We start from the raw sequence: 17265 nt of genomic DNA on the forward strand, positions 1-17265 counted from the left end.
ACCTACCACGCCCAAATTTTCTTCGAACTGTGCTTTTGTACGTCTCCGTCTTTTGTCGTTTTCCTACTTTTCTCCCACCAATCCTCCAATCGCCTCTTACTGATTAGAGTGTGCAGCAGCGCCACCTGTCCGCAGCGCGGGAGAGCGCCCTATCGTTGCGGGTCCTCGTTATGCGTACGCTATTACTACAGAACCTCTGTAGATTCGGTAGCAACGTTCCTAGGCGTATTTTAGTTTCGCAGCTCCCTATGCGAGCTGTTAAACTGGCCGACGTGGCCGCAGCGGCTTTCACTGGAACTACCGGCGCTGCAGTCGCGTCTTTTGTCACGCGCCGCGCGTCGTCTGCTCCTTCATCGTCTGCACCAATTGGTTTCTACCGCTTGTCCGTCTGCAAATGTAGTTTTGATACGCAGTCTTATTTCTGTGACAAACCTGCCGCGCTTAAGTAACAGCGACTTTATTGTATCGATGTGTCTCGCAGTTGCGTTCTCTTCACGCACGGTGCTTCGCTTACTATCATTCGTGCGACGCGCCGTTTGCCCCGCCTAACCTTTCAGTGAATGCTGTTTAGCTGCCCGCTCGAATTGTGATGCCGAAATCAATGCAAAAGCCGAAATTTCTCTGTGCCGACCTCGAAGTGCACGTGTGGTTGGCGCATCGAGGCTGTAGTGGCCGGGCGGCGCATCGACTCGGTTTTCCGACCAACTTGTCCCAGTCGGAAGCACCGTACTGGTCTGCTCAGTTAATTTTTTTCTAGCAGCGCGTTCATACCATGTGTAATAAAAACGAGCGCCTGTATATAATCTGCAGCGGTATTAAGAACGTATTGCGCGCCGCTCGAGATTGTAAGGTGCTACTCCTCTGCTGGTAAGCTAACCGCCTCTCATTATTTTAATGCATAAACATTTTTTGGCAAGTACCCTTGTAAAATCTGTCTGCTACACGAAAACTTTAATGCCTTTTATCGACACAAAAAGCGTAATTTGCGAAGACGTACATTAATTCGTTAAAGTAGTGTAAATGTCGATGATTGGTATCTGTATAAGCTATAAACGATAAAAAAAAATGAAACTCCTATCTGAGAACATAATGTGCCCGGTGAATTTCTCCGCCTGCCACCTGTCCCGTGTCTAATAAACCTAATTTTTGGATGCCTTCTTAGATGTGTCTCACGCATATAAAGATATGTGTACGTTCAATGGGATCGGCAGGAAGTGTCAAGAACCGATTCGACAAATTATCATTCATAGGTGGGAGGATTATTTTATTTTTTACGAACAAAATTGGCAACTAACATTGTGAAGCCTTTTATTTACTTGAGCAACCTAATCTTGAATATTTTTTCTGGCGGATACACGTGCACGTGCTTTGTAAGCAGTCGTTTTATGTCCTTTTTTTACCTTTTCTTTTTTGTCAAGTGAATGCGCATGATCACATAAAACTTGTTTAGTTATGTCAACGATCACAAACCTTCACATCCAAATGTAGCCAGTCGCGGTTGGTTTCTCCAGCCTGACTGGGATGATTCACTAAAGTGTGATAAATTAATGTTTGATTCTGTACGCCTTCATTGTCGTTCATTAACGACCGCATATCTCTGCGAATAAAGAGGGTTGGGGGGGGGGAGGTACAGAATCACGTACATTTGAAGCCACAGACATTTTTCTCCATCGTATTGCCCACACTTATGTTTCTGTAGTCACTTAAGGGCTGTGTTCGGAGGCTTGCTCGAACAAAGTTGCCCCTACAGCAAGAGAACATTCATAACCTTTCGCAAGTGCTGCACCACTCTGTTTGTGGCGCACATATGAACTTGTATGTCGCTGTTTTACTTTGGCTTGATGCTTTGCAAACGCGGCCGTGCTTAACCCGGCCAAGCCGTCTGTTTCCCCGAGGACGATTTCAATTATGCCTTTGAGGGTAGCATAGCCGCTCGAAATATCATTTTGTGGATTTCGTTGCAGCTGTTCATGCATCATGTTAGGTGCGATACTCTCCACGGACAACACTTTCCATAACTGAAAAGATTCCCCCTTTGCGTTGCTTCATGTTAAACGATTCACTTATAGCTGCTGCGTGGCGTCTTCAATAAATTCACGCTTTCCTAGAACAGAAGGCAAAATCACGGTCGTGAGGTTGTTGATCACAGTCAGTAGCACATATTTCGTAGGCAAGCGCAAGAATATTACGAGTACTTTTGGTTTTAAACCTTCATGAAGTGCATCCCTGCAAGCTTCCGTCGAAGTGCCTGCCAACACTCGAGCTGCTTCTGTTGGTAAACTTGGCTTTTGCATCACATTTCTTGGCTTCGAGATGTGTTGGCGAAGACCGGGAATAACGATGTCGTGTACTCGCGCCGTGAACAAGCGTCCATGCTTCTAGTGAGGAATCAATATATATATGCGTTCTCAAGAATTGAAATATCGATCGTAGTCCTCAACATGACGTTCACACACTTCTGACTTATCTGTGGGGCATTGTTTCTTTCGGCGCAGCATGTGTTTCCATATATAAACTCTCTGCCGGCGTCGCGGCACGAGAAAAATGGTGACCACCAGCTTGGCGTTGTATCTGGCCGCTAGAGCAGCCGTGGGCAAAGCAGAACTGCACAGACGCGCCCGACCACCACCGCCACCAGTGCGAGACTTTTCAGCGGAGAAAAGCGCCGCACGTCACACGACACCGGAGACACGACCGCAGTATACCGACAGACGATGCAGCGCCACCGAAATGAAACCAGAAGTGGTGGGAGTGACGAAAGACGCTATCGCAGCGGCACTAGTTCGCGTGACCACCACTTCGGCCGCCTCGCGGGTGGAGCTGTGAGACTGAAGGATATCTAAGAACGTTGTTCGGTATAGTGCCAGCGGATGGTGGTGCTTGCCTTAATGGCTGGGTCATTCAGAATCGACAGTGTGAACTTGCAGTGCTAGAATCTCTAAGTTTACGCATCCTAGCTGTTCATGTGCAGCCCAGTGCACGTGTGCGAGCGTCTGGGAATAATTTGAGGAGCCATTCCGTTCTGTGAAGGTGCATGATCAGGGAATCTGTAGCACATCACACAGGGTTGGACAAGCGTACACGTGAGCATTTTCATCCTTTGGCAATGGTAGCGACGATAGCTTTGTGATCCCGGCGATATACACTGATATACACTGATATACACTGATTGGCTCGGCTAGAACCTTAGACAGAATCTTGGCCGAAGTTAAATCTATACACGACCGTTCTTGAGTAGTTGAGTGACTTGGATTGGTGTGCCGCTTCAAACCTAACTGTTATAGCGCAAAGTGAGTGAGCTATTTCTTGTCTCGTTTTGAAATGTCCACATTGAAGTCTTCAACGATGAATACAGGAGTAATGTCATCAATGCTAACACATGCAAAGTGCGCAGTCACGGACTTCTCGGTATCAAACTTGGTTGTGCCTGTAGATATTGCGTCCTTCTTTTGTGCGGAAAAGACAATGGCATTGTCTCCTTGCAAGTCAAGGGTGTATGGCAATGCCTCCTGCTCGTGATGCTATTGACAACTATTCCAGCATAACCGTCGACTTGAAACAATACAGCTTCAATGTTTTTCATTTATTATTATTATTATTTTATTATTATTATTATTATTATTATTATTATTATTATTATTATTATTATTATTATTATTATTATTATTATTGTCATGTGGTAGTGACGGTTAAGAAGGCAGCAAAACTGTGATTAACAAAACGAGCGTTTTATTGGGCGAACTTGTGCCCTCAAAAGCAGGCTACACTCAAAGAACAACGGTAGCGGCGAACATACTCGGCGGTCGTCGAGAATCTGCTCAGCGGGTCAAGCGCGTGGGTTTTTGTAGATCAGTCGTCGAATGTTCCACAGTAACCGCTGGGACCCGCGTGTCTTCCACAAAGTTCTACACTACTCGCGTCGTGCATACATGCAATCAGATTACACAAGTTGCGGGGAAAGACAGCGGATGCAACCATCGATAACATTCCAGAACCTTATTCTACGTGCAGGCGCGTCCTGCGCTGTGCGATAACAATTTGTTAGGTGGTGGGAAGTGGTCGCCCGATAAAGGTAAAGTACACGTGTCACTATTATTATTATTATTATTATTATTATTATTATTATTATTATTATTATTATTATTATTATTATTATTATTATTATTACGGGTGGAGTTGTTGAAGCCTGCTTCACCTACGCCGCGGGTGGGCCCGGTATTGCACGACCTCCGGGATTGGCCATAATTTTTGCCCACGGAGACGACAAATGCATTCGGGGAACGAATACAGCTCCGCTGTAAAATGCGCCCCGTGGCACTTTGCGTTCGTGGCTGAGGGAACGCATGGAAATGGAACGCGCGTCGTTTGGCTACATTGAGTTGTCGAGAATCAAGTTGTACGGTACACGGTCGACGCTCCGTCTCTGCCACAGCTGTTGTGAGGCGCTATTGGGGACGCTATTGGCCTCGAGCTCCACCACTGTAAAAGCTGGCGCCACTGTCGGCGTGACGTGCTAGGAGGGATCACGTAGACATAGCGGCCGCGTCGGCTGCTTCGGGCGCGCCGAAGCGAGCTGGAAACGAGCTTAAATTCCCTCGTACGCTGCGGTCCTCATTTAGTGGCGAAATTTTCCCGCTTCGAGTGTCTCCTTTACAACGCTTCAAAGCACTACAATAGGTAGTGGCTGCCTTTGAAGGCGCGCAACATGGTAGGCTATTGCTCGTTGCCGCAGGGCCGTACGCACGTAACGGAGGCCGGTGTCAGCCTTATTCACACGTAGCCGCAGGACAAGAAACTGCGTGAAGCTTGGCTCGCGATACATAAAACCGGCAAACAGTCATCGGCTACAACTCGGGTATGCAGCAAGCACAGACGCGAGGAAGATTTCTGCTACGGCGCCCGGTCTGCGATGTTCTGAAAACGCGCACTGAGACGCTCGCCCGAGTCCGCTGCCCGACTAATGTCATGAGGGTTTGGTGTACGAACTTGTCGATGCTATAGATACTGGAAAGTTCGGTGGAGTGAAAAGCCAGCGGTAAGAAGCACATTAAAAAAAAAGCATGGCTATGGTCATGTTTGCGTTACGAATAAATGCACTGGATTACAAAAAAAGGAGCAGCGGGAAATTGCACGCTGAGAACACCGATAAACATACAGTGCGACGCAACTCTAGAAGTAATATTGAAAGGTCAAAGAATTTAGAAGAAAAAAAAATATTGAATCGTCGCGACGGCACATCACAGTCCCCGTAGGCGTCGAAGTCTCTACAATGAAATTATTTTTGAACAGCTCTGATAGCGCCCACGCAACAATGGTTGCTTGTATATTGTCAAATGCTCATATTCTGAGGCCTAAAGCATGATCATGGCACGGTGCGAAAACGCGCGCGCGGAGAAAGCGAAACAGTGCGCGGACAAGCATGCAGACGCGCAGTCGGTCGCTGCGAATCTGAGCGATTGCTGCATTGAGGCTTCGTTCTATTACGCTCCATTTAGTTATACAAATACTATAAGAACATATTGCACATAGTTTGCTCTCAGCGTTTACCTACCTTTCACGCAAGAAGCCGGTTCGGGAGACTCCATCGCGGCGACCGCGCACAGTGGCGTTCACTGTACGTATTCGGTAAAGAGATAGCGTCTGTAAACGATTGTGTGCTTTCGGTTTGCCCAAGATTGTTATTTAGACAGCAAGAAACTTGTCTCGTTTCGAAAGTACTTACAGAAATGTCCGGGAGAGCTCGCTCGCGGTGTTTTCAGTGAGCGCCGTAAGCGAAACCTATGAGGAGCGCGCCGCGTGATCCCTCATACTACGCCAGCGAGGCGCTTCCGATACTCCGTAATATTCCGGGCCGAGCGAGCTCCTGACCTTGAGCGCTGCTCTCGTTGACGAACGCCGGCGCGTGTGCCTGCAAGCAGCCGCCCGCGACGGCCACTGCTGCACTCACGTCCGCTGTCCTGGCGGTCGAACGAACCGACCAGACGGGCTCGCAGCGAGCGCTTTGGCGGCTACAAATTGGTGCTGCCGCGTGGCAATGGGATGCTCCGAGATTATGCGCAGCCGGTATAGGTTTTACAGACACGATTCTCCTGGGGACGCGCTATAAGGAACGCTGTGGCGACGCATTTTTTACCTGGCGTCCCAGTGCCCATTGCGCGATGGCTTAATTACGGCCGGTAGTTGTCCCTTGCTGTTACGCACACGGAAAGTTCGCGTCAAGTTCAGTCTGTCCGCAGCGTTGTATCCGGCGTCTAGTGGACGTGCCAGCGAGGGCGCGGAATAGTGTAGGAAAAAGACGATGTCTCGAGCGTAATCTATCAGTTACGGACATGCGGACGCAATGACGGACCAAAAATCATCAGCCATTCCACTCTGTGAAGGCGGACGACCAGCGACGTTGTTTGGCACGCGAGACAGAGGTGACACAGAATTTTCAACAAAGGTGCGAACTCATTTACCACGGTTTTTCTATACATTCGCGTTCACGACGGGACCGCCGGCCCGACGAGCCGGAGGAAACTAGACACGCGTGACGTCTCGACGAGACCGCCACCACGGGAGAGCGGAGGGAAAGCACTTGGAACGCCGACAAAGAGAGGCATGGCCGACGCTGGTCAAAGTGTAGTGTCTGCTCTTCTCAGCCTAATACGGGTTCCACCTCGACCCAAGAAATTAGGCTTACTTTTGGAAGTTCGCGGAGTGCTTGAACCCTGCTTCACCTCCGCCGCTGGTGGGCCGCGTTTGCACTATCTCCGGGATCGGCCCACGGTTTCTGTACATGCAGAAGTGAAATGCATGGAACCCTAGCTGTAAACAGCTTCGCTGTAGAAAAGGAAGTAAAAGACAAGTACACGGGGCGGTGTGAGCACGAAAGCCAGCCTTCATCAGACATGCAAACAGGGTGTCAACACGGCTGCCGCTCCAGAACGCGTCCGCTCGTGCGTGGTCGAGGTGACGAAGATAGCTACGGTTACGGGGCGTCCGTCTCGCGACGAAGCATCGCGATCGTGCACTTGAGCGAGGCAACAACAGCTGACAGGTGCCTTCAAACAAAGCTACTTTGGTTCCGAGGAAACGAAACACGCCGTGAAGCTCTGCACAGAGCCTCTCGAAGAAGTTATTCCCTGAGGGTTTGCCGGCCTGTAAATATAATCGAGCTGCCGTGACCAAGAAGAGCACACGGGCGAAGCTCGTAATCGCGCGGCCGGCTGAGTGTAGTTGGTGTCCTCTAACGGACCAATCCGAATTCTCCACTCTCGTGCATGGAGCGAAACCAGTTGTGTGTTCACTTCCACGGCTGTACAGTTCTTATGGAATCTGTATGCATTGCACGTAAATTACGTGTAATTTGCATGAGGTTGATATGGAAAACACGAAATTATTCTAGTGCTACCTTTTTCAGTAGGGCAGCGCAATACATCGACAAGTCAGTCGGTCAGTCAATTCGCCGAATGCTTTGCGCGGAACGCTTGCAGCGCTAACAGTAGAAGCGAAGCGTGGCCCCGCCTCGGCAGCATCCCCATTAGTGTGCAGCTCAGGAGAGGCCGCGGCGCCATCGCACCTGGGAAGCGCGGCCGGCGCTCGGCACGTTGAGGAAGTCGCGGTGAACGTTACGAGGCTACTTACGTGTTCCTAACGAGGCTGCAGCGAGGAAGGACATTAAATCGTAGATCGCGATGCCTGTTTGCCGTAATAAATTACTTTTTTGCGGACTCCAAATGTCGAGCTCGCGTATTAGGCTAATTGGAGGTCTAGGCAGGGCTCGCATTTGGAGATCCGGCAGGCGAGCGCGCACCGTTCAGACCGGCCCTCGTGTCTGTGCGGTGTTCGAACCTGCCGAGAACAAAATGTACAGATGACCCACCGAGCGGGTCGGTTCCCTCGAATGTTTGCCTAATTGATGACGTTCGGTGAAAGCACGTACCGGAACTCAGAATCATTAAATTTTTATTTGTGTGTGTGGGCCTGGTCTTCGGATATTATTCGCGACAGTAGGGTTAGTGAGTCAGTCTGATTAAATTCAGTCACCATATTTTGTGGCGAAAGGACCGCGATACGTAAGCAATAGCTGAACTTAGTTTCTTGCAATTCGAAGAAAGGCCCCGTACGAACTTCCTTTCCAACAACATTTCTGCGCAGCAAGTGTGGGGACGTTGATTAGGATAGTGTTTGTCACTATAGCAGGGATTAACTAAAATGTTCTAATGGCGCTGACACTGACGCGTGGATTTCTGCGGTGGCTTAAGAGTGAACTCGTCTACGGTGCGATGGAGTGACTTGCCTGGCTCCCTCACGGCGTCGACGAGCGCGAACAGTTGCGCGGCGACACTGTTTCGGGCCTTGTCGGGTTAAGTGGCGTGCAACCACAATTGTCTACCGGCTAGTTGATCACGAGAGAAAAATTCGCAGTTCCGTTGCAAAGGCGAAGCACCGATTGCGACAGCGATAGCTGTACGAAGTAACGATAGTAGTTTGTAAACATTCACTTACTAACTAAATTAACAATCATAGAACGCGTAAGCGTGACTCAACGAAGGCGTACAATGAAATTAACACACGGAGACAGCGCTGTTTTTGTGTCTGTGCTTCTTTCTGCGTCCTTGTTCAGTCGCGCTTGCACATTTTATCATGGATTCAAACCAACTAGCCCGTCAACGTGTTTTAACCAAATTACCCAGTGCGCTGTCACGCGCGCACAGGTAAACATGAACACACATCTCTCGATGACAGCGGAAACTGTGTGAAAGCGCTGGAGTTAGGAATCGAGGCAGCAGCCGCGAGCCGATTGACCTCCGTGCATATGTCGCTTCAACGCGAACGAAACGTCGAAAGCAGAGCGCATACGAAGCTATCGGCACTACGCCCACTCGCAAACATCGCAGATCGCTTTGAAGATGAGGCCCGCGCGGGCGCGCACTTTGGCCACGTCGCAGATTGCTTCCAAGACACGCGAGCGCCGGCAACGCGTCCATACGGCGTCCGCGACTCGCGTGGCCAACGCCGTAGTAGACGCCACTCTGTACGGGATGGCGGGTGCGGAGGACATCGAGGCACCGAGCAGCCGCCGGAGACCCCCCCGCCGCAGGAGAGCCGCGTTCCTGGGTCGCGCCCGAGATGGAACCGCGCTCGCCGGCCCACCCTCGCACGCTTTCACGGAATGTCACGCCGCTCGAAAGTATTCACGCGCAAATATCGCCGCAGTGCAGCGTCAGCTCTTTCCTCGCTGACAGAGACGCGCTGTTGAGCCAAGCTTGTAAGAGGCTCGCTCGAAATTGCGAACGTGTCGTGACAGCCGAATGCAACGCAGGGACTTGTTCCGTTCTGGCGCAATGCTGTGAGAGAATTGGCATCCCGATTTGCACCGAGGCGCTTAAGTCTGCACTTTTTCGAGTTGGCGCTGAAGCGGGTCATCTGAGAGAACAAGCGGAAACACGTAGCGCTGAAGTGAGCGCCGGCATGTGTGCTGTGTGTGAGGACTGGGCGGCGGCGGTGAAGGCGAGCTGTTTCCCGTGGGCCGATCCGACATGGATGGGTGGCCGTCGAATGGTTCGTCGCTTAATCGTGGGCGGACGCGGCAGAGAGGAGAGCGAAAATGTGCAAAACGGTATCATTTGCTTGCGAGGAACGATGCATTGTTTCCGTAACAGAAAAAGAAAGAACGAAAGAAAGAAAGAGAGAAACTGATTCATCTTTTATTTTATTATCGGAGGCGAAATTTCTGCAACTATCGTGGTGTGAGCTGCCGGTGTGCCAAGTATGCTTGGTTCATCTTGATTCACGATGTCGTGTAGAACTCAGGCAGGAGGACGGTAGTTGATGTACGCCTCTGTGAATGAAGAAAGAGTGCGCATTGTTATACGGCATTAGGTAACATAAACGAAAAGCGAAATAACAATGCCCCTAGCTGTTCCAATCTCAAAAAGGACAGGATGTCTGATTTCTCTGAACACCTGCGCAGCTGCCCCGATCGCGACTTTCTTGCGCGCCCCGACGCGTTGTCCCGCCAGGCTGTGGACGGCACACGCAGGCGCAGCTTCTTCAACAGCGCGTCGGAGGACACCCGCGGAGTCGCGCGCGCGCCATCACTGCGACAGCGCGCCGGTTGTCACAGCTAATTGCTGCCATAACGGGGAGGCCCGAAAACAATGCCCGCCTGTCTCCGCAGGGGTTCATTACGGCCGCGCGACGGCGTGCCCCGAATGCCGCCTTCCCACTGTCCCGCCCACAGCGCGGAGCTCGCACGCGCGCTGCGGCGCGAGCCGCTGGCCGCCGGTCGGACCCGCGGTGCGCCAGGCGGCTCTGAAACAAGCGCTGCGAGCGACACTCGTCGATGTGCGGCGCGGTTTCCCACGTGACTGTGACGTGTCGGCTGGTGTCTTGGACACGCGCGCAGCAGTACTCTGCGAAGGCGCTGTTGTTTACTGCCACGCAAGCGAACGTTCTCGTAGGTGCAAGGGCGGATGTGTGCTGCGTACTGCACCTATACGCATTAATACAGGACAGGGGAAAACAGCGAATATGGACACTCTAGCCCAGCTGTTATCTTCCCGCTGGTCACGAAGACACCCTCGTGGAAGTGTTACATTTGTGCACTTTATGCGATGATGTTATTTTACTGCCTAATTCATAAACGTGATGCGGCGTTATGTCGCAAGAACGTGGGAACACACATACGTCCTTTTACATTGTTTGAAATTGCTTAAAGTAATTTTAACACAGCTTCAGACTTGTACGTAGTTTTACGAATCTGACACCACAGCGGCACGTGACACCAACCTTGACTGCGCTCTCCAAGCCTCGAAACACTGAGGAAAGAAAGAAAGAAAGAAAGAACGAGAGAGAGAAAATGACCAGCAGGTTTTTGTGGTGACCGGTACGTAACAGCAATACCTTGCTGCACGCGTCCAGTCTGCGTGTGTCTGCACACATCACATCCTATGCACACAATAGATTAAAGCGCAGATTGAGAATTCCCTGTGCCTTTTCCCGCGTCCAGCGAAACGTGGTGGACATTTGGTTTTTGCCCCCTCAGTGGGGTTGCCGCCGAATTAGGGCGGCTGCCCCTTTATGCATTAGAGTAAGATGCTGAGCACAACTACGGCTGGGACTCGAGCGCTCAGTGGCCACGTTCGCAGCATATTCGCATCTACGACGCAGCTCTGCTTTCCGCGGAGGCCGAGGGCGATCTCGGCGCGCGCATCAACGAGAGGGCGCGCGGAATGCCGCCGGCGCGAACCGCGAATGGAAAATTCAGCGAGGAGCGCTGGCGCGTATAAAAGAAAGCGAGAGAGCAACGTGATGATGGCTGGCGAGCGGCTTCAGTGCAAATATTCCAGCTCGGTGCCGACATCGCAGTGCTGTTCACTATGATGGCGTCGTGTTCACTTTATTGGTTGTCCATTTACGTTTCAACTAACGTGCGTGCGTAGCCTAACCGGCTGCAGCTGTGCCTGTTTGGCCGCCGCCGAGTATCGAGCGCCGCCCTCTATGCGCCCGCTGTCAAAAACGTCAGCGGCGCGTCGCATCTCGTTATGAAAATACCCACGGGCACAAAGCGCGCGCGCTGAGAAAAGAGAGGAAACGAATCACCCAAGAACAAGTTTCATGCGGCGATGGCACGTTTAATGCCGAATAGAGATAGGAGCCGCAAATAGATGGCGGCGCTCAGGAACGAGAAATAAACTGTAATCCCCCTTCTTCTTTTTTCTATTCATCTCTCGTTTTCCTGTCGCTGAAGCGCACGCCTTTCCGGGACGGCATTTCCAGCCACCGAGTGCGGACCCTCAGGCGAAGTGAGGGAGCAGACGGCCCCCCGTTCTTCTTTTCAATTTGTCTCGTTTTGTCTTCCCTTCGCACACACGCACGCACAAATGTGTTCCGATAGCTGCCGTGCCAGCCTGCGTCGTTCACCTGTCAAGCAGCATGTTGCAATTCCTCTCATTAAATGTAGTCTTAGCAGCACATACCCAGTGGTACATTTCCAATTTATTGTCGAGAAGGTTCGTCGAAGAGCGGCTCGTATACCCATGCGAACGCGGCACATTTTAGACTGCACTAAGTTCGGCATCGACGGATGTTATCTGGCTGCACTATATTTGAGGTCGGCCCACATTTTGGTCGAGTACGTGGTTAGGTAGCTAGTTTGATAGCAGGAAAAAAACCAAAGTGGTCTTTCAACCTAAAGAATGCCATTAGAATTGGAAGGAAACCTCGCGAAGTCAGCCTGTGCTCAGCGAACGGTGGCCGAATTGTGAGCCAGTTTCGGAGAACGCGCTGCTTCCAACGCACCAACCTCGGACGTTCCGTTTCCGCCACACCGAATGCTGCCGACAGCGCTGGCAGCATTCGTCCGTCGTGCCCGAATGGGCGTTACGGCGAGAAAGTGGGAGCAGCTGATCCGCTTTCTTGGGTTGTCGTCGACACGAATCGGAAACCCTGTTACTCCGCGTTGATTGCTCATATGCTCACAAGAACTTCTTGTGGGCGAGTATTAGCAAGCAGCCTTATAGCTGCGCAAACAAACGACCACAGAGGGAGAGCACACAAGGACAGGCGCAGTCCTTGTGCGCTCTCTCTCTGTGACAGTTTGTTTGCGCAGTTATAGAAATGTTTCCTTACATGAGTTGGATATTGTCGTATTCAATGTGGCCGTGGAATCCAATAGGGGCTATTCGTCAACGATAATAGTTTTCGAATACAATTCACCTCGTCAACTTTGCGTGATCAGAGATAACAACGAGGCAAATTCGACAGCTTTAATCCCGGCACCAGAGCGCACGTAAACGTGCTCGAACATAGCAGAATGCGCTCGAGGAATAGCCGGGCTTTTCCTGCTCATTCGCATCGAGAATCATGTGTTACGGCACAGGCAGACGCTGATAAGCAGCGCGGCCGTCTCGAGCTTTATTTGCAGACAGTGCATGACCGCACATGCTACGAAGGCTGCTTCGCGGACATCAACCAACTGAATAATTGTGTTGCATCCTTTTTATATCGCTACCCAGGGAAGCTCACGTTGCATGCGCTGGCTAAGACGAGTTTCCTTGTCCAAACGACGGCTCCAAGGAAAAAATCCTCCCCTAATCGCCATCTGTTGATCACTCCGAGTCTTCGTCTACCTGTGACGCCTTGTTCGTAATGCTCCTGATGTGCGTTTAATGAACAATGCTTTGTAACCTGCAGTGACCCGTCAGTGACGTGCGCACGAAAAACGCGTCATGCAGACGCGCTCAACCGCTCGACGCGTACTCGTAAAGGCCGATCCACACGACGGACCAAATTGCTCTTTTGGACCGCGGTCCACACATCACGTGATAGGACGTCACCAGTTCGTGCGTACCGCCGTTGGCCCGCGCAAGACCGCGGCCCTCGCGGTCCAACAATCGCCGAGGCTTTTCCCGCTTCAGTTTTGGCGGCGGACCACATGCAAACCGCAGCGATTTCGGCGTCGCCAGTGAATGTTGTCCGGCAACAGAGTGTCTTCAGCCAAATTCAATCTAGTTTTCGGCTCAGCAAAAGCCAGTCGTGTCATGTCCGCCGTTCCGCCTGCACGTGCGTGTAGCAGATATATTTTTTAAACACCCTGTCCTCTTGGAGTGACGAGGAGGTTTTTTATATTGTATCCCTCGTTGAGCAGTTCCCGGCTTTGTGGGACTCGAGCCGGAATGATAACAATGATAACACTCTGGCAGAGAGTGTAGCTGGTTAGTCTGCTCTGCTCAAGAGAGACCTGACGAAGGCATGAAAGGACGACCCCAGGTCGCATTTAGAGATGGCGTCTTGAACAAACTCGTCACGGATGTTATCTAAGGCCTTCTCCAGGTCCAAACCGAGGATGGCTCTCGTGTCCCGAGTGCAGCGTTCCAGGATTTTCATGGCGTCCTGGGTGGAGAGGCCTGGCCTGAAACCTATCATGTTGTGAGGTAAAAGGTCCTTGGTGTCGATATACTCAGCAGTTCTGTTGTGGATGGCGTGCTCAGCCACCTTCCCTACACATGACGTCAGTGAGATGGGGCGGAGGTTGTCCAAGCTCGGCGGTTCACCGGGCTTTGGGATTAGTATGACCTTCGCCAACTTCCATTCTTCCGGTACAATTCCCTCCTCCCAAATCCGATTTACCTCATCTGTGAGAAACAAGATCAATGCGTCCTCTAGGTTTCCGAGAGCCTTGTTGTTAATGTGATCCGGGCCGGGTGCTGACCTACCATTGAGGTCGTGTAGGGCGCGGCGGATTTCGCTGATTTTGAAAAACTCATCCAGCGCGGACGGAGTTCGGCTTCCCTTTGTATACTGGGTATGCCGCCTCATCGGCCACAGTTTTGAGTGGCAGGTACTTCTTAGCCAACATCTCCAGTACGTCCTCTTCCGAAGACGACTTCTTGGCTTCGTGGAGCGCTTTAGCGAGGACACTTCTCTGGTTTGACTTGGTGCCGGAGTCGTCGGTGAAACTTTCTTTAATAACTGCGCCCTAATCGAAATTTAGGCTGCATTAGAGGCGGCTATCCCAATAAACAGTTGTGAAATACGTACCCACATGTCACGAACACACAAACACAAGAGGTCTACAAAAATAGATGTAATTAAAAGAAAAACAAACCAAACCAGGAAAAACAAACCATATGCACTAAGAGTCCACGTACATCTGTATAACAAAAGCACTACTTAACACACAAAAGTCATCTTCCAACTAGTTCTGGCATCAAGCGCTCAATTCACATAGAGTTGATAAAGACCTACAACACAAATGAGATTCCTCGCTACGAGAAAATCCCGCAGTTTGCGCTGTTTTCGTGCCGCGTCTGCACGTGCAGCGCCTGCTCGCGTGTTCCGACAACGGCGACGCGTTCTGCAGCACCGGCGCTCCTCGACATCGGTGGCGGTCCCCGCCAGCAGCGCCGCCGCCTAATGGCTCGTAAATGTCCTCGCGCGAGAGGCCGGATCGTTTTCCGATTGAATATTCGCGGACAGGACAGAGATGCGCGTACTAACCGAGAAAAAAAGGGGCCGTAATGATGTTGGAGCAAAGCTCGCGACCTCTGGCGCACTGCGCTCGCCTGTACCAACTTTTACGGCGCATGCGAGTTCCTAAAACGGGCTCGGCGTTCCTGGTTGGCAGCCATCGCCGGGCCTTCGAAGCGAAGCCGAGCCCGCGATTTGCGTACGCGTGCGGAAGCCTCCGAGGAAGCTCGCCTCGACGGACGGCCGCGGGCTCCTCGGAACAGTCGGTCCTGTCGCATTGCTGAACGCGCACTCTGTCTCGCGAAGCTGTGCGCAAATCTTCGAGAGGAAGAGAAAACCCCCACGAAATTGACAGCTCGTGGAGCCGCTTCTTTGTCGTTCGCCTGCCCCAAATCTGCGGCCTGATGTGACGAGATCGAAATGTCATCCTTTCGTACACGTGCTGGCGCGCGCACGAGAACCCCCGGCACTTGCATACCGATTGTGCAGAGCGAAGGTAAGGTCGGGATAACCCAGCTCGGGGGCTCCTACCTAAACAGGTGAGACAGCAGAGATCGCTTTTCACGGCAACCACTGCACAACATTTTATGAGGTGTGTTGCATTGTAAAGAAAAAGAAAGATCTAGTGACTGCTGGGAGTGAATTTTCGTTTAGGCCGTCGAACCTTTAATAAAGATTGGGGGAAAATTGCAAATTTCTAGAAAACTAGCCTATCGAGCTTATAACTCTGCGATTCAGTAATGAAACGCGACATCACAATTGTGTAAGTTGCAGCTAATAGTGCATCTTAAGCAGATCAATTTGGTGCATTAATTTGCATGTTACGAGGAAGCTTTATCTCGGGCCCAACTCCGACGCGGCCTATTCAGATACATGTAAAACACGAAAGCGTTTTTCTGAGATAACCTCTCTACAGATTTTAATCAAGTTTGGTGCATTTGAGAGAGAAAATTAAATTCTAGTGACTGTCGGAAGCGGAATTTCGATTTAGGGCCTGAATATTGTTAAAAAGATTTTCAAAAATTCGCAAGTGTGAAAAAATACCAGCACGAAGTTTACAAATTAATAGCTCTGCATCGAGAACAGGCATAACGCTTCTTTCAACGGCGTCCATTAAATAATTCAAAGCGGACGAATTCGATGTGTCAATTTATATATTACGTGAATTTGTTACATTGTGTACAAGGGTTCTGAAAAATGACAATTAAATTGAATTGACAATGTAAATCGAAAATTTGAAACCAGCAATCGCTACATTTTAAGTATTTCTTTTAAATGCAACAAACCTCGCGAAATTTTGTGCAATGGTTGCCGAGAAAAACGAATTCTCCTTTTACACGTATTTATAGATAGGTGCACCCGAGCGAAAGCTTCCTCATAAGTAAATTTATTACAATGGTTGCGATGCTTCTGCAAAAGTCATATTCGCAGATTAGTGGTACTTTAGAGCAATGTGTAACAGTACGATTTTTTCCGTTTGAGATTCTCTAAGGGATGCAGTTTGCAACACCGGTATATCTCTTTTTGATAGAGAGATGCGGGTTTGTAAACATCGCTCTGCTATCTTTCTATAACTGGTCCATCGTTGACAGTAAACAAAAAAAATCTAGGACCTAAATTGCACGCAGAATCTTCTGCGGGAGTTATATAAATGATGCGTAAGCATTTGCAACATGTGGACGGGTTTTCTCGTTCGGTAGGCATAGAAATGCTTAGGCGTTCGAAAATAAATCTAGGACCTAAATTAAAATTCTGTAATAATGCACGCAATTCACATCGGTCAAGATGCTGTCTCATAAAAGCATCTCCCCGTTTTCTCTGCATATTTCAAGAGGCAGCGTCTGAGTTGGCCGCCCAGGTTCCTATTAACTTGAAACCTTCAGTCATCACTGCCGCAGCCTTCTTTCCATTTGAGACTTCCGGTCTGCCCGAGTAACCTCGATGCGGGTCACATCAGTGGCCGAGACATGGCTACTCACTTTGCCTCGCTGTTTGTTCCGGAGCATCCGTTCCGCGTGGAAATCCGGGGCGGAATGCGCAGAGCTGCCTTCGCCGCGAGCGGCCGGCTCTTGCGAACGTCGTGAGAACAAGTTCGACGCGCGTGCATTTCCACTCCTGCCCGACGACGAAACACGTCGGTCCGTCGCGTAAGACGAATCGCCATAAAGAAATTAACGCGTAAAACGACATAAATTCGAAAGCAAAAACGCTGGCGGCGGTAAGTCTTGAACATACGACCCCGCGCTCAGAAGCCGAGTGTCTTACCCACTGGGCTAAATAATCACTTTTTTTCTTCGTAGTATTTAT

At 50.5% G+C, this 17265-nt stretch overlaps 2 protein-coding genes across 9 annotated transcripts in view; one reads left to right on the forward strand and one right to left on the reverse strand.

The window, feature by feature from the left end:
• The window catches only part of LOC135903397 (RNA-binding protein Musashi homolog Rbp6-like), a 1054134-nt gene that overhangs the window by 70819 nt on the left and 966050 nt on the right, over positions 1 to 17265 (forward strand). The window lies entirely within an intron of this gene.
• LOC135903398 (uncharacterized) overlaps positions 9670 to 17265 on the reverse strand; it is a 267763-nt gene continuing 260167 nt past the window's right edge. For all 4 annotated transcript variants that reach the window (XR_010564784.1, XR_010564785.1, XR_011512357.1 and 1 more), the window contains one exon: positions 9670 to 9826. Coding sequence is in view for 1 of the 4 variants with exons in the window: in XM_070534627.1 (XP_070390728.1) it covers positions 9776 to 9826 (51 nt within the window). In the remaining 3 variants the exon portion in view is untranslated. The remainder of the gene's footprint in view (positions 9827 to 17265) is intronic.

This window comes from Dermacentor albipictus, chromosome 2 (genome assembly GCF_038994185.2).
Source record: "Dermacentor albipictus isolate Rhodes 1998 colony chromosome 2, USDA_Dalb.pri_finalv2, whole genome shotgun sequence".
NCBI lineage: Eukaryota > Metazoa > Arthropoda > Arachnida > Ixodida > Ixodidae > Dermacentor > Dermacentor albipictus.